This window comes from Camelina sativa, chromosome 1 (genome assembly GCF_030686135.1).
Source record: "Camelina sativa cultivar CO46 ecotype springtype chromosome 1, ASM3068613v1".
Classification (NCBI taxonomy): domain Eukaryota; kingdom Viridiplantae; phylum Streptophyta; class Magnoliopsida; order Brassicales; family Brassicaceae; genus Camelina; species Camelina sativa.
The window spans coordinates 3,967,198-3,993,822 of NC_141880.1; the positions used below are offsets into that span (position 1 = coordinate 3,967,198).

General features: G+C 36.2%; 5 protein-coding genes and 1 pseudogene across 7 annotated transcripts; 4 read left to right on the top strand and 2 right to left on the bottom strand.

Moving 5' to 3' along the window:
* Positions 1-6,011: 6,011 nt before the first annotated feature.
* Positions 6,012-7,737, top strand: LOC104762958 (uncharacterized). The gene has a single exon (XM_010486412.2). It carries the CDS (start codon positions 6,322-6,324, stop codon positions 7,495-7,497), a length of 1,176 nt encoding a protein of 391 aa, XP_010484714.1. The 5' UTR covers positions 6,012-6,321; the 3' UTR covers positions 7,498-7,737.
* A 2,117-nt stretch (positions 7,738-9,854) lies between these two features.
* On the top strand, positions 9,855-12,862 carry LOC104763034 (NAC domain containing protein 50). Its single transcript, XM_010486520.2, has 5 exons — positions 9,855-9,984; positions 10,084-10,360; positions 10,806-11,083; positions 11,191-11,373; positions 11,915-12,862. Exons 2-5 carry the CDS (start codon positions 10,141-10,143, stop codon positions 12,584-12,586), a joined length of 1,353 nt encoding a protein of 450 aa, XP_010484822.1. The 5' UTR covers positions 9,855-9,984; positions 10,084-10,140; the 3' UTR covers positions 12,587-12,862.
* Positions 12,863-14,251: 1,389 nt separating this feature from the next.
* Positions 14,252-18,197, top strand: LOC104763151 (NAC domain containing protein 52-like). 3 transcript variants are annotated; one of them, XM_010486585.2, is made up of 5 exons: positions 14,252-15,133; positions 15,228-15,508; positions 15,941-16,218; positions 16,316-16,501; positions 17,192-18,197. In XM_010486585.2, exons 2-5 carry the CDS (start codon positions 15,289-15,291, stop codon positions 17,891-17,893), a joined length of 1,386 nt encoding a protein of 461 aa, XP_010484887.2. In that variant the 5' UTR covers positions 14,252-15,133; positions 15,228-15,288; the 3' UTR covers positions 17,894-18,197. The 3 variants fall into 3 exon arrangements, with proteins under 3 accessions (XP_010484887.2, XP_010484932.2, XP_087342033.1); XM_010486630.2 differs by having other exon boundaries at positions 14,846-15,133; positions 17,201-18,197; XM_087485907.1 differs by lacking the exons at positions 14,252-15,133; positions 15,228-15,508 and having other exon boundaries at positions 16,127-16,223.
* Positions 18,198-18,548: 351 nt separating this feature from the next.
* Positions 18,549-21,837, top strand: LOC104763285 (NAC domain-containing protein 53). Its single transcript, XM_010486791.2, has 6 exons — positions 18,549-19,224; positions 19,351-19,631; positions 19,735-19,917; positions 20,406-20,978; positions 21,046-21,154; positions 21,256-21,837. Exons 1-6 carry the CDS (start codon positions 19,059-19,061, stop codon positions 21,609-21,611), a joined length of 1,668 nt encoding a protein of 555 aa, XP_010485093.2. The 5' UTR covers positions 18,549-19,058; the 3' UTR covers positions 21,612-21,837.
* LOC147949520 (putative F-box/kelch-repeat protein At3g10510 pseudogene) lies at positions 21,778-22,482 on the bottom strand (annotated as a pseudogene).
* Positions 22,483-23,055: 573 nt separating this feature from the next.
* On the bottom strand, positions 23,056-24,891 carry LOC104763563 (anaerobic nitrite reductase AHB2). Its single transcript, XM_010486952.2, has 4 exons — positions 24,554-24,891; positions 24,337-24,451; positions 23,575-23,691; positions 23,056-23,486 (listed from the first exon to the last, which is right to left on the bottom strand). The coding sequence occupies exons 1-4, from the start codon at positions 24,655-24,657 to the stop codon at positions 23,346-23,348; spliced, it is 477 nt and encodes a 158-aa protein (XP_010485254.1). The 5' UTR covers positions 24,658-24,891; the 3' UTR covers positions 23,056-23,345.
* Positions 24,892-26,625: the final 1,734 nt, after the last annotated feature.

A 26,625-nucleotide genomic window follows, 5' to 3' on the forward strand; every position in this document is an offset into this window, starting at 1 on the left:
CCATTTATACAAGAAAAGTAATATTATTCTAAACATAAAATTAATGTGTTCATATATTTGTCCCAGGTGGTAGATTTAGTGTTAGTTTACTGTATCATAATTAAATAGTGTTAAACTGTTAGTTACTATACAATAGTTTAAACGAAAAACACTGTGTGAATTTGTTGTCTTGAGTTCAATGTCCAATAACAACAATAAGCATTGAGCCGGCAGTGCAATTTTCAAATATATGATGAGGACATTCTACCATAATAATTGTTTTATACAAATCTGCAATACAGTATGAATATCCTGAAAAACACTACAAATGTTAGTAAATAAGACCACTCTCGGCTACTAACTAACATATCTGACTTTTTGGTAACAAAAACGATTGTTTAGCCGACAAAAAAAAAACGATTGTTTATGTTTTGTGTCTGGACGTGAACAATGGACAGTGGATACTAATTTAGTAAATAATGTTACAGAAAGACAATGAAAAGGTACCGTCAAATATAAACTAAACATCCAAGATACATATATACTAACTATGATATTTGACAATTAACATTTATCAGTGTCAGTATCTAGGAAAACCAGGCGTACGCTGTGATTTTTTTCCAATTATCCCATATTTGTTTACGTTTTGCTTGATCAATTCTTGCTCCAAAACTTACTTATGTATATAATACTGAATCTATATACTAGTATGTACTAATGTTTATTTGTTTATATATTATGGATTTATGGTTAATTTACATGCAATCCATGTTATCCAGTCGACTCTTCCCTAATCATTGGGAATAAGCGATAATTATTCACTATCATGTTTATGCTAATTATTAGCTACATCCAACAATGGAGAGTAGACTTTAGATAAAATTAACTCAGCTAAAAATAAACCCCATGTATATATAAAACGATAATGGCCTTTGTCTATGTGTGTGTGAACACGATCAGAAGGCCACTTATCAAGCATATATACTAAATTAACTAAAATGCATAGTTGATTATAAAGTTCGATCAAGTACTCGCATTCATCATATAGTTACATTAAAGGTAAAGTAAATCAACCTGTAAATGTAACAAAAAACGTATGATAAAAAAAACAAAACTTGTTTGCAAGAAATTAATTGTAGTACTAAACTATTTTCATTATACTTTCAGGCTACTGGATGTTCCATTCCCGATATTATTATCTTTCGTCTCAGTTACCAGATTGTCTACTTTTAAAATATTGATTGATAATCTGAAAAGTCCTGGAGATACAATGAGCTGCAGTTGCTGATTCGTTGTTACTTAGTAATATTCTTTACGTGAAGTGTGGGTGCTCTTCACATCATGCAACCATGAACAAGTCCGCATATACTTCATAATGCATATACACGCCAACATGGTGTTAACTGTATTATTATAAATTTATAATTATTGTTATGAAAAAGCGGACTTTCAGTTTTTTCTGGACTTTTTTTTTACTAGGTGATAATACATGCAATGCGGATGTGCATGTTTCTTTGAAATTGTAACAAAATCATCAATCTACAAACTACAAGGATGCAAACATTATCACCTTACTTGCACTCGGTTTCTAGCATAACTAATAAAATAAAATTAATTTTAATCACATAAACAAACAAATTAATTGATACATACATCGTCTAGTTTTTTTTGTTCAGTTCCAAGTTCCAACTTACAATCTACTCCATAAAACAACGTCGTTGATGTTATTAGGGATTTTGGCCAATAATGCTATTTTTGCTTAAAAACTTGTCAAAAATGTCACTTTTGGTTGAGTTCGTGAGAAATACCATTTTTTGGGTTTGGGAGAGGTGATTAAAAACAAATTTGCCCTCGGCTTAATAGAGGGGAAACGTTGGCAGGCAATTCAAACGAAAGGCTCACATTAATGAAGATTGGATATGAATTAATGGGAGCGAAGCTATGGTCTATAGAGTGCTTCAGAAGTTTAAAAAAGAGATAATGGTAGTTAAGAAAGAGATAATGTTCTGGCATTTAATCTGGGCACCTGCAAATTCCCTTGTCGGTTGTCAAAGAATGCTTTTTGGTCCAGGAACATTGTCTGTTGGAGATGGCTTTGTCATTGTCTATCGGAATTATAATGTCTATCGGAATTATAATGTCTATAGGCATTAGATTTTCAATCAGAATTCAAATGTCTATCAGCATTAGAATGTATATGGACAAGCCTCATTTTAGAGATGACAATGCAGTAGACAAAAAAATATTGCATTAGTAGTACATTTATATTAAAGATAGACAAAAACAACAAGAATACATGTCCATCTACTAGGATAAAGATAGAAGAAAAGAAAAGGGTAGACAAAAACTTCTGAGTAACAATTTCCACCACCGCATGGGACAGAGATACACGGGGAGGTAGACAAAAACAACAAAAAGACATGTCCATCAGCATTAGAATGTCTATCGCCAACGGAAAAAATCTGGTCGGTTGGATTTGGTCTACCGGACACCAGATCCTGTAGTGTGGACAAGTTTAATAGTGGTGGACAAAAACTTGGTCGGTTGGATCTGGTCCACCGAGCATGGGATCTGCAAACCTGCAGTGTGGACAAGTTTTATTGTTAGCAGTGTGGACATGAAATAGTCCGCTCAAGAGAACGAAAGACATAATAGGGATAGACAAAAACTTGGTCGGCTGGATCTGGTCCACTGGATCTGCAGAACTGCAGTGTGGAGAAGTTTTATTGTTAGCAACGGACACAAACCGGATGACCAAACAAATATAGTCCGCTTAAGAGAACGAAAGACATAAGGAGATGGACAAAAACCTGGCCGGCTGGATTTAGTCCACCGGATCTGCAGACCTACGCTTTTGCATGCCTGCTGTCACAGAGGAGGCAGGCGGATCAGACGGAGGTCTCGGTTGAAGAATTGTGTCTAGGAACTCTGGAACTCGTCTCTAATGTTTCCTTGTTCACGGTGGACGAAGGCGGAGGATTCGAGTAGATGAAAAAATTCATCATTGCATGCAGGAGAACTCAGAGAAGTTAGAGATTCAGTCGACAGCTTGATATTGAAGAAGGAGAAGATGGAAAGTCGACAAAAAAAAAGTTGAGGGTTATGAAAAGAGAGAGAACTTTGATCTTTTATGAAGAGAAAATAAAATAATAATAATTTGGAATTAAAAAAGTATAGAGAATAAGAGCAAAAGGGTATTTTTTAGAACTCTCTATGACAGACCGGAAAAGGTTTTCGTGAAAGTGGCATAGGAGAGAAAGATTGGCACTGTTCATCACATAATCGACACTTTTTCTCATGTTATTATGCTGATTAAAGTTCATATATCGATCGATTTTTCCTCTCTTTTCATTTTTCTTTATAAAATAATAATTAATAATCGATTAATTTTTCTACTTGATATAATTGGTCATTACGAAATTTACATTTCAATCTAAGAAGCTTAGTCATTATTAGCATTAACCCAAATTATTGTCTCAAGTCTAGGGAATAAGTTGTCGTCGTACTTAACGACAAATTAGTTGGACTTAAAGTTTTCCTTTCTTTGCGTGTATGAATTTCAAAAAATAAGTAGAATAGTGTATTTTTTCTTTTCTTGTTATACCAACATGTATGTACTTAGAGATGCGTACGTATACGTATTAGAAATATACTGTATATGACAAAAAGGAAATAACATAAAATATAAGAAAGAACATGGAGTGGAGTAATGGTAGAGAGAGAAGAGACGATGGGGGGAACCGTAGATTCCGTGAAAGACAGGCTTGCACTATCATTAATTTACACATTCGTTCACACAAAGTAATCTTTTAACCTCTCTACTTCAGTTTCTTCTATTATTTTTTCTTATCTTTTGATTATTGTATTATTAATATTTTCTCAACGATTGCGTAGAATTGATAGAGGATTCACATAACAAGATTCAAAGTAATTTATCAATTACCACAACCTTGTGTTTGGAAGTACTATTTAATAAAAAACAGTTCGTTCTAGCCGCACTCTCTCTGGCACAATCACCGAGGTTCGCTTCCCCGGCGATGCTGAATCCAATCAACGTCATTGGGTCTTTAGTTATGTTTCCTCGTTGTCCCCTCTGTCTTCTTAGCCCCGTCAATCTCTTTTTTAGTCCCCCTGGAGTCCTCTACAGATTCCAGATCTTGACTCTGAGCATGCTTCAGCTTCTTCCGCCCCCTCCCTACTCCCGACATCTGGTGATTTCTCTCGCTGCTCTTGCCCCGTTGAGTTCCCAGTCACCGCCTTCCCGGTTTGAGATCTTCAAACACCCCAACAGCCTCAGATTCCGCTCTTCTCACCGCCTCCTCCCGCAGTCAACATCGACATCTCTTCGCTCCTCGATTCACTTCCTCTCACCCAATGTGCTATTTGGTTGCAGCTGGACGGGAGCTCTGTCTTGACGCTGGAGACGGTGATTTGTACGCAGATATCTGCATCCCCGGCGTTCCTTGTTTCACCCGTGATATTTCTTCGACCCAGGTTTGTGCTTCATTCTGTTCTCGGAACCCTGGCAATTAGTTTGCTTTGTTTAAGAGATGGATTATACATGATTTGGAAGCTGCTTCGACCCTCTAAAACTGGCTTGAACCCAACCCCTTTAGACCCATGTGTCTATTTTGTGTTTGGCCATGCTCGACAGGATATCTCTGATTGTAGAACTTGCCTACTCAGAGCTGCACTTAACAAGCCTCTACCAAGCCCCAAATCTGTAGTACCAGCCGTTTCTTCTTGGTCAAGTCGAGTTTCACTCGGTAGCAGAACGCTGGTACCCTCTGATTTGCTTGAAACCTATTTGTGTCGAGACCAATATCTTAGTTTGGTTTTGAGGACTGCAATGTTGAGCTCCTTAACTGATTCCAACTCGCCAAGGTGGCAGTTTTCGACGCTTGCATCCTTTGTCCCTATTTGCCACCTATCACCAAATGGTCGACACACTCAGCTTCATCATGTACCCATGTTTGAATCATCTCGGTGTGTCACTTTTGAAGGAGACAGCTTGGAGAAACTGGGCATTATGACCCCACCTCTATGGAGTGGGGATTACCCATGTTTCACTAGCCTCTCCTCTCTATCTCGACCATGCTCAAAGCTTTCCAGAGTGCAAAGCATCCGCTTTTTGAAGCCTTTGCCTATAAGTTTGAAGACTAGTGGCATTATGATCACCATTCCAAGTGGTTACCGCAACCTCTCCAAGCTCACCCCACCAAACCACAGAACCACCACCACCATGGTATTGACCGATAACCAAAGCACTCTTATCCTTGCTCTCATCCATGGCAAAGCTCCTTATCCAGCTGTAGCCTCACACTTTGCCGCTCAGTCTTCGACTCAAGACAGTGGTCATCGTCTTTTCCATTGATTTACTCATAGAAACCGCTTAGATATGCTTTGATCTCACAGGTTTCAATTTGCTTTGTTGCATTTGGCTCATAGCTCTCAAGTTTTCAATGTCGCTTGCCTCTATCTTTCTATGTACTTTTATTGTCTTTATCTTTGGAGTGTGTCCTCCTTTGCAGTTGTGTAACCCAATCAACTCTATCTGTATGTTGATTTCTATCTAATAGAATGAGATATATGTTTGTCAAAAAATTAAAAAAAAAAAGATTCAAAGTAATTTTCGTAATTTACAACTGTAACATTAACTGTTTTTAGGGATAGAAATAGCGTGTCTAGTTAGAATTCGATATCCTTATTTTTCATTCACTATAATGTAAAATTCAATGTCAAGAACTAACAGAAAGTATTGTGCTAGAGGTTAGATCCAGGTTAACGACATGTAGTAGTTATTAATTTTTTTTAATTTTAAACATTGTGTTCGTTAAAGGGAGCCAATCCAAAAATACGTTGTTATTACAGAGTAAAAAATAAAAGGGGATAATGAAGAGGCAAAACATACATCACTCAAGTAATTGTCTAAATTTACACAATTTTTGTTATGTTTTGTGTCTCTCTCTCCTCTCTCTCCTCTCTCTAGCTCTTGTGTATTGTGATGAGTTTGCCAAGTTGGGAAGATTGTAATAGAGACAATAACAGAAGTACTAAAATTTTAGAGGTTGCAAAAAGACAAGTCCAACATATTCCACACACTTGAGAATGTGGTGTCTCTCTTTGACTCCTCTCCCTCAATCACTCTCTATTTATGTATGCATCTTTTCAATCCACACACATCTCTCTTAACACACACATATACATATTTATATATATGTAATCCGATCCCTAAAGCTGATCATCTTCATCTTCAATTTCAATTCTTTCTAATTCATCTTTTCTGATTGATCAATCCATATACCTCCCTTTCTTCTTGAATCTCTCTATATAGCCAATTAAATGGAAGCAGCTGCGGAGGCTGTATCAGCCGCTAGGGAGCAATCATTGATCCTTAAAGGGAAACGGACTAAGCGGCAACGTCCGCAGTCCCCAATCCCTTTCTCTATCATCCCTCCTATGTCTTCACAAGAGCCGGATGCTGAAGAAGAATCCACTAGTCTTGTTTCCAAGGAGCAGAATCTCAATGATGATATCAACAACAATAACAACAAGAATGATAACAATACTTTGATCAATGGTGTTACATCTTCATCTTCTGCCTCTTCATCTTCCAACAACAATGTGACATTAAAGGCCACCATTGACGAGGAAGATCAAGACATGGCTAATTGTTTGATCCTCCTCGCCCAGGGTCACTCTCTTCCTCACCACCAACCGCAACAAACAAGACAGCTAATGATAAGTTACCAAGAATCTGGTAACAACAACAATGCCTATAGATCCAGCAGCAGGAGGTTTCTGGAGACATCTTCATCGAACGGGACCACAGCGAACGGCGGAGGCAGAGCCGGTTACTATGTTTACCAGTGCAAAACATGTGACCGTACTTTTCCGTCTTTCCAAGCTCTTGGCGGCCATAGGGCCAGCCACAAGAAGCCTAAAGCCGCCACGGGTCTTCACTCCAATCATGACCTCAAGAAGTCTATCTACGATGACCCCGTTTCTCTCCATCTCAACAACGTTGTCACCACGACTCCAAACAACAATAGTAACCATAGATCGCTTGTGGTATACGGTAAAGCTAATAATAATAAGGTCCATGAATGTGGGATATGTGGAGCCGAATTCACATCCGGACAAGCATTAGGTGGTCACATGAGACGACATAGAGGTGCTGTCGTGGCCGCAGCAGCCGCCTCTACCCCCACCGTAGCGGTTGTGGCCACTACAGCTACTGCAAACACTGCTTTGTCATTATCGCCTATGTCATTTGATCAGATGTCGGACGTTCCGGTTCAGGTTCCGGTTAAGAGAGCAAGGAGCGCGGTTGTGTCGTTAGATTTAGATCTGAATCTACCTGCCCCGGAAGATGAGAATCGGGTCAACGGATTAAGCTTTGCTTCAAAGCAAGAAAACGAACAAGAACATGAACAAACACAACAGAAGAAACAGAGAGAAGAACATAAGTCTCTTGTCTTGTCTTCTGCTCCTACATTGGTGGATTGCCATTACTGAAATCAAAAATTCAAATCCTAAGATTCATTTATTGATTTTTTAAAGCAGAAATTGATGAATCATTTTTCTAAGAAAATTACTGATTCCTTGCTTGTACAAGACTTGCAAGATTCTTCTCTTCTTCTTTTTTCCTTGCCAAAGAAAACTATGTATTATACAAATATATATACTCCCATTAGGCATATGCAGATGCTATGTATGTAATTACATCCAAGTTAATGTAAGATCTTACTTTATATTTTTTTAATGAATATATATATATATATATATATATATATATTCCCTATACAGCGTAGGACGAACGTAGTGATTAAAGACCATGCACATTCTTACTTTATATTTAAATGAACATTCAACTAATAATACATATTGTATAACATATAGTGTATATATACATAGTATATATATATGTGTATTTCTTTTGATAAAGTATACTTATTTTTTATGCTATGAGCTTCGGTTGATCCATTAAATTCTTTTAGTCATGGAATGTATTTTTGGCTTAGAGAAAAAAAGGTTTAACCCTTAAAGAAAGAAAAGAAACTTAAAAGGTTCATGAAAAGGGCGTGACGGGTCCAACTCTTTTTGTTAAATTTTCATTTCAAACCGAATACTTGTTATCAATATCATGTTGACATTATACGATTTTATTTTGTTTACGCCCTTTATAGGTACAAAACCAGTATAATGTCAAAATCGTCTCAAAATCGTACGCTGAGATATGCAACTTTTTATCGGAACATAACACTTTTCTCAGCTCGTCAAGATTTGAGTGTATTCATTTGCTTCGTGAAGACAAATGCACTCAATGTGAGATATTGCTTGCACTTGTCTCCTCTCTGTTTTAGTTAACACACCTGTCTGTCATCGGAATGGTCTACAATTGAATCATGGGCCTTTAATATTTATAGGTTCAGAAGAAATTAAGCCCAGAACCCTAAACACGAGGCCTTTTTATGAGATTTTCTTTTCTTTTTAAAATGTCTTGATATTTTTAGCATTTTGTCCTTTTGGAGAGACAGTGGTGTCAGATAGCTGACAACCTAAAAATAAATAAATAACAAAATGGTGTTTTCTTTTTTACTTTTACTTTTCTTTTCTTCCACAATACAATTATGTATAAATAAAATACACATGAGTTGGATATTTCTCGATTTGAATTCTGCCTGCGAATTAGTTACAAAAACAAAGCATAAGAGACAAGAGACGTAGCGTATCAGAAAAAAATAAAGATAGTGCAAAAATATCATATAGTTTTTGGTACGCCTCATCAATTCCGCTCCATTATAACTATTTAGAATTTCAATATCAAAATGTTGACAACAAAAACTTTTAACATGTACCGAGAGGCTTATTCCATTTTCTAGAAGAAGAATAAACAGAGAAGAAAGTATATTTTTGTCTTTGTCCACCTTGACTATACAAGTTACAACAACCCCACATTATTCAAAAAAATTTAATCGTAGTTAGTTATTATATATTTCTTATAAATGAAATTAATCTAAACGAAAACCAAACTAGGGGAACTAGAAATTAAATTGAAAGAGGAAAGAAGAAAAATAAATAGAGTAAGATGATGATTCGTGTGGACCAAGTCTCTCTCATCCCCTTTAGCTTGCCTTATTGGTAAAGTATCCTTCTGCAAGCAAACGTATCTGTCACTCCTTTTTTATTTTTCACCTTCTACATTATTCTCATTTAACACTTTTCTTTTTTCTTTGGTCAACGTCTTTTAAACTTGTATACATAATACATCTCTATCTAAAAAGAAAACGACATTATTATCCTAGTTAAATAAATTTATTAAACTCAAAATGGGACATTATCACTGATGAGGGTAATCTAATCTCTTTCCTGGGTATGAAAAGAGAGAAGTCAAATTTCAAAATATGACCATTATATATGTATATTTTCCATCAAGGCTGTTTTCTTAGATTTTACTGGTATATATTTACCCTAACGTTCGTAAAAATTTTGAATTGCAGTATTTCATGAGATATATATACAATGCACTTAATATAAAAGGAAAGAAATAAACTCTTTTCTTTTGGTGAAAAATTACTTAACATGTTTAAAAGATTTATTAATATCACAGAACAATCTTTGATTTTTTATTTAATATTTTACATATTATTTAATTCTTCTATATCCACCACACACAATACATATTGTATAATCGTTAGATTGTTCGATTGTTGGATTGTTTTAGGAAAGTCATTTCGTAGAATATAAAAATTTTAAATATTTTATCGTAAAGAATAGTTACTTTTTTCAGACCACTACGACAGTGTTTCGTTTATTTTACTGCACAAAACGACAAAAACCTAAGCAGTAACGTTTCTAGGGTTTATTACTGCCAAACACTCAAAAAAAATTATAAAATTAAAAAAAAAAAACAAAAAAAATTAAGAATCGCAATCCGAAATTGTACTTTGTTTTCTAGCCTTCTAGGAACTCTAAAAGAAAGCAAATTTCTTGCAATTGAAGGTACCTTTAATCCTTTGTTTGTGAGCTTTTCTCTCTTTTTTTTTCCATTTCCTTCTCCGTCTAACTTTTTTTAATTGATATGTTTGTCTTCTGAGACAGATTCCAGAAGAAACCCTATTAACAAGTTCGGTCCTTTTTTCCTCCTTTTCGCTTCAAATGGGTCGCGAATCTTTGCCTGCTGTGTCCTCGCCGCCATCGGCGACTGCGCCGAGTACTGCCGTGTCGGCGACCTCGCTTGCTCCTGGCTTCCGATTTCATCCCACTGATGAGGAACTCGTGAGTTATTACTTGAAGCGGAAGGTTCTAGGCAAACCTGTACGTTTCGATGCGATTGGAGAGGTCGATATCTACAAGCACGAGCCCTGGGATTTAGCTGGTTCGTTCCTTGGGTTTCTTCCTCTTCCTCTCTTTGATTTGGGTTTTTTTTTTCCTGTCAAGACTTTGTGATTTTGTTGCTTTCCGATTTGGGATTGCGCTTATTCGTTGTTTCGTCTTCTGCCAAAAGTGTTTAGCTTTGTGAGAATCGATTTCATTTGCTGGGCAATTTTGTTATTGTTGTTGTTGCAGATTCTCTCAATTCGTACCTTTGATTATGTTTACGCAATTAGGTTATATAACACTGTGAAGAGACTTCTTAATTGGGGAAAAAGTCTAAATTTTTTGTCAGATTACTTAAGAATCACTGCTATTTTGTGCTTTCAGCTCTGTTTGCTTGCGTTTCAGGAAATGAAGTTTGTTGCTTGTGTGTTTGGTTTATCTATCTGAAGTGTTATATTAACTGTGGTTTTAAGTAATCTCTTCTGTTGTGATGTGTGTTTCAGTGTTTTCTCGGTTGAAAACTAGGGACCAAGAATGGTACTTCTTCAGCGCGTTAGATAAGAAGTACGGGAATGGTGCTAGAATGAACAGGGCAACTAACAAAGGGTACTGGAAAGCAACTGGAAAAGACAGAGAAATCCGCAGGGATATTCAGTTGCTCGGTATGAAAAAGACGCTTGTTTTTCACAGCGGGCGTGCTCCAGACGGGCTTAGGACTAATTGGGTTATGCACGAGTATCGCCTTGTCGAATATGAAACTGAAAATAACGGAAGCCTGCTGGTAACTCTACTGTCCAAAAAGAGTTGCTTTCGAATTTGGTTTATTTCATATTGTAAAAAGAATCCTTTCTAATCTCAATTCTTTGTCTGGGGTGTTGTGTTGAGCAGGATGCATATGTGTTGTGCAGAGTGTTTCACAAGAATAACATTGGGCCACCAAGTGGGAACAGATATGCGCCATTCATGGAAGAGGAATGGGCTGATGGTGGAGGAGCTCTAATTCCAGGAGTAGATGTTAGGGTCAGGGTAGAGCCGCAACCACAAGCCAATGGACACAACCAGATGGACCAGGTTTGTGCTTTCTTTATACTCAGGCTTCATGACCCTGAAGCTGAATAGTTTCCTTTTTTACAATGTTACTTCTATGCAAAAATTCCCTCCAAAGTGAATCATCTCTCATGATTCACAGGATATCATACTTCTTATATGCAAAAGTTCTTTGTTGAAATGAAACTTCTCTAAGTGCTGTTTCAGTGGGCTGAGTTACTTAAACTGCTTTAGTCCATTAAGATTGCTAGAAGCTCTTGTAGAACTCAGCTCAACCTTACAGCTTTGTCTAATGAATCGTCTCTCTTGATTCACAAGATATCTAATTTTTCTTTACAGTCTTTTTTCCTTGGGATTTATCCTCTGGTTGTAAGATATTTTAGACTTACAATCCTCGTTTTGCATAATATGAACTCGCACAATTGATCAGTGCATGTTTATCAGAATGAGTATCAACAAGTGAAGGATTTGTTGTGTTTTGGTTCATCTGCAAAGTCGATCAACTCATTTTGGTTTTAGATGTTTTATATCTGTTGGGGTTCACATAAGTTGTTATTGGTTGCAGGAAATCCATTCAGCAAGCAAGAATCTCATTAACATCAACGAGCTACCGAGAGATGGTACTCCAATGGATATCGAACCTAACCAACAGAATCATCGTGAGAGTGACATCAAGCCGCAGGAGCATAACAACCGTAATGGTTATGATGAAGACGAGGAAACACTCAAACGCGAGCACGCAGAAGAAGATGAGCGTCGTCCTTCAGTATGCATTCTCAACAAAGAAGCTCCACTACCTCTCCTCCAATACAAACGTAGACGCCAAAACGAGTCTAGCAACAACTCAAGCAGGAACTCACAGGACCATTGTTCGTCCACAATAACAACCGTCGACAATACAACCACCTTAATCTCATCATCAGCTGCTGCCACAAACACTGCCATATCTGCATTGCTTGAGTTCTCACTTATGGGAATCTCCGACAAGAAAGAAAACCAGCAGCAACAGCTACGTCCCCACAAAGAGGCTACTCCTCCTACTCCACTAGCATCTTCTGAAGAGAAGGTTAATGATCTCCAGAAGGAGATTCACCAGATGTCTGTTGAGAGAGAAACTTTCAAGCTTGAGATGATGAGTGCAGAGGCAATGATCAGTATTCTTCAGTCAAGGATCGATGCGTTGCGTCAGGAGAACGAGGAACTTAAGAAGAACAACGCCAGTGGACAAGCTAGTTAAAACACCTCACCACCATCCATCCAGGTTTCTTCTTCTTTATCTTGGCCTTTTAGCTGTAATCTTGGTAATAGTATGAGCTATGGATGTAGCTTTTTCAGAAACAGTATGAATCTCTGTTGTAAAATTAGGATAAAACGGAACGGAGCCACCCAGACGGGTCTTTATTTTATTTTTCTATGTTCTGCATCTTTTGGGAACATTTTCAGGTGGATCCATTGTCATATATTACCAACTATCTAGTCTTTTCAAACAGAAACTATCTTTATTTGTCTCAAAGGAATGTTCAGTCTCCATGAAAGAAAGAAAGCTTTTTCATTTAGTGGTCACGTTTGAGGGCATAAAAGTCAGTTCACATTTTGGTTCTGTTGCTTCATCATGGTTCTGTCTCCATGGTTAGCATAGAACTGGGAAGAGAGCTTCTTAGGGTAAACTCGCGATTAGTGGTAATGAGTGAGGGTATAACCGTCTTTGAATAATTCGGCTAGCGTTACGATTTATGGAGTTATGACACTGCGGCCCCGTCAACGACGTTAGAAGACTTTTGTTACACGTAATTTGCAATTATTTGTTTTGTTTTTCAAAACAAGAAAACAAAAAGCAAAAAGCGCTTGGTACGATTCAAGCCTGGATTCCATTTTCAAAATAAATAAATATATTTTAAGTTTTATCTTGTCAATTTAATTTCAAAACTTTCCTTCTGTAAATATATTAATTATTAGTTTTTCAATAGAATATTCCTTTTATATTAATAGAGAATCACCTCTATATTAATAGAGAATCACTTTGAAAAAATGTTGATGTGTCGTTGTCGAATAGCTTAAAGCACATTTTAGCAAATAAACTTTATTAATTAATCCTAATTATATATATGTTATCATAGACTTCTATAAAAATTCATTAAATAAATTAAACTATTTGTAGTCATTTAATTTGAAACTATATTATACTTTTTTAAAAAACAACAAATTAAATTCTTTTTAAAAAAATTAAATCCTCTATATATTAATAGAGAAACACTTTTGAAAAAATGTTGATGTGTCGTCGCTAGAGAGCTTGAAGCACATTTTAGCAAATAAACCTTATTAATTAATCTTAATTACATCTATGCCATTATAAACTTATATAAAAATTCATTAAATAAATTAAACTATTTGTAGTCATTTAATTTGAAACTATATTATACTTCTTTAAAAACAACAAATTAATTTCTTTTTTTTAAAAAATTAAATAGTTATTCATGTTTTATTAAATTAAATTTCATACAAATATTTTCACTGCGTTAAAATTATTATTTACGTTCAAATATTTCATGGATGAAACATCTTTTTATATAAAATAAACGTAAATTTGAATAAAACAAAAAAAAATTATTTACATATTTTATTTTATATAAACAAATATCAAATTCTAAATATAAATTTATTTGAATTGATTTATCCGCACTATGTGCGGGTTGTTACCTAGTATAGTATTATTCACCAAACTAATTTATACCGAGAAAATAAAGTTATAAGAATATGGAAATAAAAATTTGCGCCAAGCAGCTAAAAACAACATTTCAACAAGTTATCGAACTAGCTAGAGGTCCAAGATTTCGACGTGTCGCTAATTTATTTGCTGTCAGCCAAAAATATCAGAGCAGCGTCACTTTATACAGAGAGCAGCACACTTCCCTGGACGAGATATTAAAAACCTCAGTGCGTAACAACATACTACTATATTACTATCACTTGTAATATTTTCCACGGTGGCTTAGTTCTCCGGGGGATTCGTCTACGGCTCTCTTCTTCTTCGATTTGCTTGCTCTCTCTCTTTTTTGTTCTTCTTCCAAAATTCTAAAACTCTAATTTCCATACTAATACATGCTTGATCAACCAACCACATGTGGTCTTTTTATTTGGTGCATCTTACTTATAGTTTCATCTACAAGCCTACCTAGATTTACAATAATACTCAATGGAGTATTGTGTAAACATGTATACTAGTTGTCTTAATTTCTAACAGTTGATTTAAATGTCGACAGCTTTCATTTCCTACATAGGTAAATGGAATTTAATAGGTAAAATGGTTTGATATCTAGGTAAATGGAATTTAGTAGGTGTTTTTTAATTTGATTTTAAGTTTTTAACTGTAAATTGTTCTACGGAATCTATCTATGCTTAACTCTTTTCAAGAATTTATTACTTATTCACATTTATCTATCATTTATGAGTTTGTGTGACCCTTGTTGAATGATTGTACTTTTTTGATAGGTTTGTTCTTTTTTTTTTTCTTTTTTTGTTTCTTTAATATCTTTATCCAAGAGTTGTTTTTTTTGAACGACTAACGACAGTGTTTTTTTTTTAATTTACTACATAAAACGACAAAACCTAGGCAGTAACATTTCTAGGGTTTTATTACTGCGACACTCAAAAAAAAAAAAAAAAAAAAGGAAAAATGAGAAAAAGGGAAATGTAAATCAAAATTGGAATCGCAATCCGAAAAATACACAAGTTTCTTTCTCTACTGGGGGAACGCGAAAAGAAAGCAAATTTCTTGCAATTGAAGGTACCTTTAATCTTGTGCTTATCTCTTTCGTTCGTTACTTGTCCGTCAAATCAAAAACCCATTTGCCCAACTTGTTGTTTTTTGTGTTCGTCAGGTCAGTTTTTGGGGAAAAGGGAAATTGAAGAAAACCCTAAAGGACAACTACTCTCTTTTTAATGGGTCGCGAATCTGTGGCTGTGGTGACTCCGCCGCCCTCCGGTACTGCTCCGCGTACTGCTTCCGTCGCCACCTCACTTGCTCCTGGCTTCCGATTTCATCCCACTGATGAGGAACTCGTCAGTTATTACTTGAAGCGGAAGGTTCTGGGCAAACCTGTACGCTTCGATGCGATTGGAGAGGTCGATATCTACAAGCATGAGCCCTGGGATTTAGCAGGTTCGTTGGGTTTCTCTCTTTGTTTCTCCGTATCTCTACAATTTTGGATTTTTCTGTCAATTTTGTTGCTTTTGATTTGGGATTTTTTTTTTTTTTTTTTTTCTGGTCTGGGCTTCTCTCGCATGTTCTGACTCATTTCTTGGAAAAGGGTTTAACTTTCTTGGCTCCGATTCGATTGTTTCCTAGGAATTTTTCGATGCAGATTCACTGTTGTTACATTTTGCTATGTTTAGGCTTATAACACTCTGAAGACATTTCAATTTAATCGAATTCTTAAGTGGTTCAAAAGAGTTGTTTTTTCCCCCAGATTCCTTAAGAGTTATGCTAACTTGTGCTCCAGTTTTGTTTGCTTGTGTTTCAGGGAATGTAAAGTTTGAAGTTTTGAGTTAAGTCTGAGTTAAGTAATCTCTTCTGTTGTGTTTTGTGTTTAAGTGTATTCGAGGTTGAAGACAAGGGACCAAGAATGGTACTTCTACAGCGCGTTAGATAAGAAGTATGGAAACGGCGCTAGAATGAATCGAGCAACTTACAAAGGCTACTGGAAAGCAACTGGGAAAGACAGAGAAATCCGCCGTGACATTCAGCTGCTTGGTATGAAAAAGACGCTTGTTTTCCACAGCGGGCGTGCTCCAGACGGTCTTAGGACTAATTGGGTTATGCACGAGTATCGCCTTGTGGAATATGAAACCGAGAATAACGGAAACCTGGTGGTACTGTATTTATCCAAAATGACTTTCCAGTTTATGGGTTTATCTGAAATTATTGTCCAAAGATCTTATCTTCTCTCAATTCTTTGTTTGGATGCAGCAAGATGCATATGTGTTGTGCAGAGTCTTCCACAAGAATAACATTGGGCCACCTAGTGGGAACAGATATGCACCGTTCATGGAAGAGGAATGGGCTGATGATGGAGCAGCTCTGATTCCAGGAGTAGACGTTAGGCTCACGGTAGAGCCATCGCCAGTAGCCAATGGAAACAACCAGATGGACCAGGTCTGTGATTTCTTCATACTCAGGCTTCATAACTCAAAGCCTGATTTGTTTCATTTCATTATCGCTTATATGCAAAGATTGTGAAATTCTCTCTTAAATGCTGTTCCAATGGGCTGAGTGACTTTATTTGAAATGGATTAGTCTATCTATTAACCAATCTACAATTTCAATGTTATTTAGTGCAATGTACAAATTTGTCTGATGCATCATCTCTCTTGTTTCACAAGATATCATATTTCGTATATGCAAAAACTCTGTGTTGAAGTAAGCTTCTCTAAGTACTGGTTCAGTGGGCTGGGTTAAAAAAATGGACCATTGAGTCTGTAACCAACTCTTGTAGAACTCAGCCTTGTAGGTATAATCTGATAAAAAAAACTCTCTTGGTAGAGAAGATATCTAATTTATCTGTGGTCCATTTTTGTTGTTGTTGTTGTTTCTTGGGCTTTTATTCTTAACCATGTTGATTACAAGATCTTTCAAGCTTTGCATCCTCACTTGACCAGCACTTGTCACTGTGCATGATATGAATTCACTTAATTGATCAGTGATAATGTTGGTTTGAAGTAGAATGATTTGTTGTGTTATAGTGAAAATGCAGTTTTGATCCTTCATCTGCAAAGATGATTGAAGCATTTGATTTCAGATATTTTGTGTCATCTGGGGTTCATAATAACTTGTAATTTGTTGTAGGAGATCCAGTCAGCCAGCAAGAGTCTCATCAACATCAATGAGCCACCGAGAGAGACGGCTCCAATGGATATTGAACCTAACCAACAGAATCATCATGAGAGTGACATCAAGCCGCAGGAGCATAACAACAATAATCACTGTGATGAAGCTGAGGAAACACTCAAACGCGAGCACACAGAAGAAGATGAGCGTCCTCGTCCTGCAGTATGCATTCTCAACAAAGAAGCGCCACTACCTCTCCTGCAATACAAACGTAGACGCCAGAATGAGTCCAACAACAACTCAAGCAGGAACACACAGGACCATTGTTCGTCCACAACAACAACCGTCGACAATACAACCACCTTAATCTCGTCATCAGCTGCTGCCACCAACACTGCCATCTCTGCATTGCTTGAGTTCTCACTCATGGGCATCTCCGACAAGAAAGAAAACCAGCAGCAACCACTACGTCCTCACAAGGAAGCTTCTATTCATACTCCAGTTGCATCTTCCGAAGAGAAGGTTAATGATCTCGAGAAGGAGGTTCACCAGATGTCTGTTGAAAGAGAAACTTTCAAGCTTGAGATGATGAGTGCAGAAGCAATGATCAGTATTCTCCAGTCAAGGATCGATGCGCTGCGTCAGGAGAACGAGGAACTTAAGAAGAACCATGCCAAGGAGAACGAGGAACTTAAGAAGAACCATGCCAAAGGACAATAGATGCGCTGAAAGATCCCCTCCAGGTTTTCTTCTTCTGCTTCTTGCCTATGTTAGCTTTAATCTTCCATCCCTAATATATTATGAGTCATCTATGTAACTTCTCTAGACGGATTTGCTGAACTGCGTGCGTGAATCTCTCTGTTGTAACATAGGATACAACGCATCCGAGCCTCTGAGCCGAATGTGTTTTATCCTTCTTTCTTTTTTATTTAGTTTGGATGTTGCTGCATCTTTTGAAAACAGTTTTAGGTTGCTCCTCCCTTGTCATATATGATCATCTATCTAGGTTTTATTCAGACAAAAATCTATCTCTGAAGAATGTTCTGTCTTTAAGGGCATAACTGTCATTTTCAAGGTGTATCACCATCTAGATTTCCGGACAAGATCTTTATCCGTTGAATAATGTTCCGCCTCAGGGTAATACTGTGGTTAATGGTCAGGAGTGAGGGTATAACCGTCATTGATCATATCCGGCTATCATTACGAATGTAGTTGCGTCAGCGACGTTAGTAGACTTTCGTTACACGTAATTTGCAAAAATTGTTTGGTACGATTTTTTTAAGCCTTTCTCTTTTTTTTTTTTCGGTTTCAACGTTACTTTTATAAGTACTTTCTTTATTTACTCTATTCAGCCAGATTTCTCAAATATATATATATTTCAAAAAAAAAAAATTTTTTTTTTTCGGCATATTTCAAAAAAGAATTTAGTCATGGATAATTTGATATCTATTGAAGTGGATAATAAAATCTTACTATATTATTCGCGCTAACCAACTACCTCAACAAAATTCTAGAGACTTGAAAACTGTGACTAGTCCCTTCTACGTGTCACGTTACTAAGGACTGTCACCAAAAAAGGAATCACAGCCAGTGACTTGATTGTTCTCCGGGCACACTTTCCTGGAAAATATTAAAACCTCGCGGTGTGAAACTTCTTCAATACGGTCGCGGACTCGCGGTCCTTCTTCTTCCTCATCACTCGTCTTCTCCGATTTGCTTTTTTTTTTTTTTTCCTTCTTTCTTTCTCATTTACCTCAATTTCTAAAACCCTTTTCTTTCCAAATCATTGTTTTGCTCTTTCTTTTCTTGATACAAATCGATAGCGCATCTCTTTTTAATTTTAACCAACCTTGTGTTTGAGTTTTTGGTCGACCGAATTAATTATATGGGTGGTGGCTCAGCAACGTCGCTCGCTCCTGGGTTCCGTTTTCATCCCACGGACGAAGAACTTGTTCGTTACTATCTGAAACGAAAGATCTGCAATAAACCTTTTAAGTTCGATGCTATCTCTGTTACTGATGTATACAAATCCGAGCCTTGGGATCTCCCAGGTCAGTTCTGTTCTTCGATCTCTTCATAATCCATCCATTTGTACAGAAAGCTATTATATTTATATCATTTAAGAGAATTCTGATTTTTGTTTTTTTTTTTTTTTTTGGTGGGAATGAATTTATTAGACAAGTCGAAGCTGAAAAGTAGAGACTTGGAGTGGTACTTCTTCAGTATGCTTGATAAGAAGTATGGTAACGGATCGAAGACGAATCGTGCGACTGAGATGGGTTATTGGAAGACGACAGGGAAAGATAGGGAGATTCGTAATGGGCCAAAGGTCGTTGGGATGAAGAAGACTCTTGTTTATCACAAAGGTCGAGCTCCTCGTGGCGAAAGAAGCAATTGGGTTATGCACGAGTATCGGTTGGTTGATGATGGACTCGAGAAAACTGGTGTTCATCAGCAAGTAAGAAGACTTGTAATAAGTTTTTTTTGTTGCCGTTTTTGTATATATGCAATTGGGATTGTGTTGTTGTTGTTGTTGACTTTGTTTTGGGAATTGTGGGAAGGATGCGTATGTGCTTTGTAGGATTTTTCAGAAGAGTGGCTCAGGACCTAAAAATGGAGAGCAGTATGGTGCTCCGTTTGTTGAGGAGGAGTGGGAGACAGAGGATGATATTATTACATTCGTACCTGATCCTGATCTTGGATGTGAAGATTATGTTTATGTCCATATGGATGACATTGATCAGGTTTGTCTTGTAGTTTTTAGGTTCTATTGCTTATCTTGATCCTTTACTGTTACCGTAATTGCGAATTTTTTTCTTTTCTCTTGATTGGGGATACGCAATATTTATGCATCAACTTATGGTCTGTCAGGCGCTAGAATGTTATATGTTTTGTACATGAATGACTAATAGGAGAGAGCATGATTGGGTGAGGTAGAACTGATATGAAGTCTTTGGTTTTATCAGGTTGTTTGGAACTTAGAAGCCTTAGGGATTTGGAAAATTCAGAGTGTTCTAGAGTTCAATCCTCATTTAGGTTTTGATTCTAAAGTTAACTGATATCTCTTAGGTAGCTTTTGGTCGATTGTTGTGTTTGTACTATCGAGGTTTCACTCTGTGGAATAAAGGAAGCTTATGCATATATCTCTATATCATCACTGATCTTATCAGATTCCGTACTAGGCTGTTTCTTATGTTCTTCCAGTTCTAAAATCGAAATTTATATCTTGCAGAAGCCTGACAACCTTGTGGTGTATGATGCCATTCCTCTCCCGTTAAACTTTAACCATGGGGAATCAAGCAATAATGCTGAAACAAACTACTCAGACTCCATAAACTATATACAATCAGGAAACTATGTGGACTATGGTGGCTACTTTGAGCAACCAGAAGAATCTTCTGAGAAAGATCAGAAGCTTATTATCCGTGATGGTAACCTTCATATTGACGCATTGTTTCAAGATGAAGAACATGGCTGTGGTGTCCAGGACGAGCACACGGAAAAATTGCAACCTTCTGGCAACATCTTTGGGACTGATTCATCAGGCTACAATGATTTTCCTGCTGAGAGCAACTATTTGACCGGTGGGGAGTTTCAGGATCCGAATAGTGATGTTCTGCAGAATGATGGTCTGTACCTGGAAACAAATGATCTCAGCAGTAGTCAGCAATATGGTTTCAACGTTGAAGATTATCTTACTTTCTTTGATGATGACGATGAGAATGCTCAATACTTGACTTTTGATCCTTCTGAACTGATGGGAGATGAAGATGTTTTTGTTGATCAAGAAGAGCTCTTTCAAGAGGTATGAAACCTTATATTTCGACTCGTTTTTGTTTCCTTTTATATTTGACTCACGTTTAAACCAACAGGTCGAGAAAGAGGAGACTACAGGAGACAAACAAGTGGTGGAAGCAAAAGAAAAGGATGAAGCATCTTGTTCAAAACAAGTTGATGCAGATGCAACAGAGTTTGAGCCAGGTAAAAAACCCTATTACCACAATCAGAACTTAACCCCCATATATATGTTAATAGGTGTCGCATGTTCTGTTTAAATGATTGATCAATTGCTAATAATGCAGATTACAAGTACCCGTTCCTCAAAAAGGCAACCCACATGTTGGGTGCTATTCCCGCTCCACCTGCGTTTGCTTCTGAGTTCCCTACAAAGGCTGCAGCTTTTCAGTTAAACGCAGGACAATCATCAGGTTCAGTTCATGTAACCGCAGGTATGATCACAATATCAGAGAGCAACATGGGCTGGTCATACGACAAAAACGCGAACCGTGACTTAATCCTTTCTTACCGTTTGGTCCAAGAGAATGCGTCCGGGAAATTAGGAAATAGTTTAACAAGGGCAATGTTAATCTTCATGTGTTTCTGGGTCCTCATACTCTCAGTTAGTTTCAAAGTAAGCACTTTGGTCACTTCCCAGTGATAAGTTCGACACTTTTTAAAACAAGACCTATGTGTTTGTACCCATTATTGATATAGATTTACTTGCAGTCTTCTGCTATTCTGTTTTGTTGTGTAACTATATTGAATAATCTCATTTTTGTATCATGGTTGACCGAAAAAAATTCATGGGTAAAAGTAATAGTATTGTTTAGGTAAATGCAATGTTTCAAAAACATATAAAAGTATCAGAGAGTAACAAGAAGACATTTAGTAATGTCGAAACACCCATCAAGCAAAAGATCGCAACACTCGACCTTTCCCCAAATTTCTCCGTCTTCACGCCTCTCCACTGAAATCTCCACACACCATATTTTATTTTTCAGAACAGAGGGATCATCATCGTCCACGATTTTCAAAAACAATATCAACATTTTACCGCAACTAACTATTTGTGACTGATAATCACCTAAGGGAAGTTTTTCAAGACCCTTCACCCCCCCCCCCCCCCCCCCCCCAAGTTCTTTGCTTGATATCATATGTTCTTAAAATATATTTATAGCCATCGTAGACGTACAATATGGGCATTGGCGGGAGTGACAAGATAGGGACCAACCGATTTTCAACCATGCATCTTTTGGTTCTCCGGTTAAGAGTATGCCAATGAGCTATATCGGTTTTGGTATCCTCGACGAGAACATACACACATTCTTCGGTGCAGCCGAGAAGAGACCGCTTCATGCATGTATAGCTGAGGCGACTAAACGAGAGATCGGAATTGCTTAGAGACGATGGAGAGAATCAAATGGTTGCATCTCGCGATACGTAGCGCTATACACTCCATGATGACGTCGTCATGGAAGTGACGCCATCACAGACGGTGGTGTCTTCTCCTTCTAATCTTCGGAAAGCATGTAAATATATTTATAGGTAAACAATGCGTATAATGTGCATGGGCATATGATGCTAGGATAAAAACAGATATGCAAATTTAATTTAATAGTTAGGGATTATGTATTTATGTTATGGGACAATAATTGTCAAAGGTGACATGATTGTGGCCTCTATTAAAATAATTCACATATTTGTTAATTATTTAATTATGTTTAGTTTCTTAAAATAGAAAAAGGAACCTTTTATATGAAAACTTAATTTATAATAGGCAAATTTTATAAATATGGCATGTTTTTGTGTACATTTTATTTATGTTAAAGAATTTTCTCCTTCTTATTTTACTATACAATTATTACACATGTACAAATTATAAAGGTCTTGTGAAATCCAATTAAATCAAATCATATGTGCATATATTCTTTAATACTGAGAATTGATTTTTAAAGTAACATTGTAGATATTCAGTTTTTGATTAATAGATTTGTATTTATAGTTGTAATAATAATCTAAGTTACTAGTGACTAGTGAGACATACATGTGTCTTACTCTTACTGACTCTAAAACATATTGAAAAAGGGTATGAACAAAACCTATTGAACAAAAATAGATCCAAAAATCTTATTTCTAAAGAAGTCAAATAGTTTGACTTTAATGATGCACATCCATCTGGTGAAAGTAAAAGACCTCAAACCATGATAATTTTCTCACATAACATTTGCAAGCCAAACTACAGTATCATGTATGTCCCTAACGACAGCTCAAGATCCTTCTTCAAAAGCAGTGAATTGTAGAAAGTCAACGAGCAACATAAGTAGTACACACAGAAACATATGCATATGCTTAAATAACATATGTATGTGAAGCCCAAATGATCTTTACGGTTTTATGACTCTTCTTGTTTCATCTCGGTCTTAATGGCTATAGCCAAGTGATCATAAGCTTCAGACCAAGCTCCTTCCACTTCTTCATTGTATTTCTCCCCCAGCCCCTCTTTTAATGTCCTTAGCAAAGCTTCTTTTACCACCTGCGTTTACGTTTTTTTTTTTTTTTTGTAAATGCAAATCTAAATAAAGTAAAGTGTATTTATATAGTACTATATATTTAAAAGAGACCTCGAAGTGAGGATCAATAACGCCACTTTTCCGATGAATAGAGCCCAAGTATTGGAGGGTTGTGTCAGCCACCACCACCTTTCCTTTCTCTCTCAGCTGTATTGCAGTTTCACATGTCTACACCCAAATTATAAAATAAAGTCAGAAAACTCATAGATGTTATATGCAACGTCCTAAAGTCAAGAGGTAAGTTCCAAACAGAGTCATGCACAAGCACAAACAAAAAAAAATTGAATATCCAAATTTGGTTTCTATGGTTCTATCCTTTTTTTTTTTTTTTGTTCACATATGGTTCTATCCTATTGTAGCAATTAGCAAAAAAAATTTGATTATCCATAAAGCGAACCGAACGCTTGGAATTCTTCAGTAACAATTATTTCTTGATAGAAAATGTGTGTTATATTTTAAAATAATGTATATAAATTATCTTTACTAATATGAGAATTTTGTTTCTCAGAGAAGAAGACAAGGCCAACTAGCCAAGACCAAACAAGATTGATCACAAACCGTGTGCAGCACATGGCTGCGTCAATAAAAGACAAGAAATGTAGATTCACACTACTGTATTTTCTATAATATACAGAAAAGGAAAAGAAAAAAAAAAGATATGGTCGTATCTAATACACATATTATCTGATGAGTAGATAGAGATTCTTGAGATGTAATAATGAACTAGTCTAATTTGAATCTAAGAAGTGTTAAGATGACGATACGAATATATGTAAGTCACATATAACAAAATTGAAAAAAGTAAGTAATTACCATCTTGAAGACTTTAACAGCATGAGCTTTGAGTTTAGGATTATTGTGAGGGACTTCATCTGAGTCTCTTAGAAAAGAGAACAATCCCTTTGCTGCTGGTGCTATCTCAAGTATCCTATCACAATTATATTAATCTCAGATATATACACAACATATAAAGCTCATATACGTATATATCTATATATATAAAAATGCTTATTTATATGTATGTAAGTACTGTGAGAAGAAGTGAAGGCTGTATTTGGGGATGTCTTGTTTAAGTATCTCCCAAGACTCCTTCACCAAAGCTTCTTGCTTCACTGTAAACTCAATCTCTCCCATCTCTTTCTCTCTCTCTTTATCTCCGACAGTTTGAAGACACGAATATTTACGTGCATGTTTATATATATGGTATTCAATGGTCCTTTGGTTGGGTCTGTGAGGTATTTACTGTAGAAGATTCTCTCAATTATATTTTCATTGAAATTGTTTATTTTAAAACTGGAGGCATTATCTCTAAAAGGCATTATCCTCTGTTATTTGATGGCAAGTTCAGGTGAAGAGAGGGACAATTTTTTTATTCATATGTAAAGATAGCGTTTAGAAGGTTTAAAAAGGTATAGAGTATGCTTTGTCTCTATAATTTTGGTGGGTTGTAAACTTTATTGGACTCATTAGTATGCTTAGGCATACCTTATCTAATATAACTAAATCAGTTGGAAAAAAAATCTCTAAAAGGTGGACACGCGTAGGCGTAGCCAAGAAATGTGGATACAGGATACATATAAGATAGTATGTCCGTACGCGACCAGTCTAAACTCTAAAGAGACGTACTCGATTCCAAAATATTTTAAAGGGAAAGGAGAGAAAAAAAATGGAAATAATCAGTGTCATTAAGATTAACAATTCCATCCTTGCATAAAAAAGTTCATGTCCAATTAGATTAATACACAAATAAGTTAAGATTAAAAGGAACAAACAAAGATAAATAAAAACTTGCGTTGTCTAGTCTTCTGCGTTATATCTTGGGTTGAGCACACATTAATGATCAGAAAGAAGAATGAGAACCACGATGCTTTTGAAATTTGATTCAAATGTCACAAAACAATCAATAGTAACTTTAAAACATCAACTTATTTGCTGGGTCTCCCCTAGTTAACCAACATGGTACCGGCGATGAACTATGTGATCTCTTTTACCTAAATCCACACAAGCAAATTTTAATTACAAAACCTTAAACCCAAATCGACACAAATAAGGGTTCAACGCAAATACTAGTTCGATTCCTAATGTAAAACATTACTAGTTCCTACAACAAAATTAGCGTAATGTCAAAGTTTTTTTATACGTTGGTAACTAGTACGCTGTATTTGGGCCATATGTAACTTAAATGATCTAAAAACATGTCCAGCCCAATCCGGATCTTCAACCCCATTAGCGCACCAATCTTATTCACCAAATAAACGAAAACAATCAAGAATGAAACTTTATTTTACTCGTTAAGTTTTTCCTAACGCTCCAACAGAACCGAAGAGCAATTCATAATCATCAAAATCCTTTCTTTGACCAATTTTCGTTTACATTTAAAACAAACTGACACTGGATTAAATCAGCATCGACGTTAATTAATGTTGTTTAAACCTTGATTATATTGTTCCCAAAAAGTAAAATAAATAAATCTATTAATCAAGAAACTTTGTTGTAGCTCCTCTTATATGCGACATGATGATACCATCGGCGTCATAGATACACTCTTTAATTTAATAAATCTTATTATATATATAACTCAAGCAATGATAACAAGTGAGATATAGAAACTTACACTAATCATGAAAGAAGTAGCTTATGTTCTAAGACAACTACTTGTTTGATTCGGTTGCGTAGACATGGCTCCTTCTTCGTTGCAGGACCATCATATCATTACTATATATTTAATTTCCATTCAATTCTATTGGTCTAATGAATAACGCCCCAATTAATTCCATTTCAGGGACATTTACTTACTTGTATATTTAATTTTCCATTTAATTGTGTTGGTCTGGTGAGTAGAGGGTAATCGTCTTCTTTAAGTTGTTGCTTCTAAAAAACAAAAAGGTTGTTGAAACTTGAAAAGAAATTCAAGAGAGACGCATACGCATGCATGAACGCATGAGGTTTACATATCAGAAAATGTAACATGCAATTTACTTTGGCTAGTCTACCACAGTACCGTGCATTTACTAAATGCTATACATACATTGATTTAGCTTATCGTATTGTACTCTTTGCTAAATAGAACTGAAAACAAAAAAAAAACCACACAGACGCTAA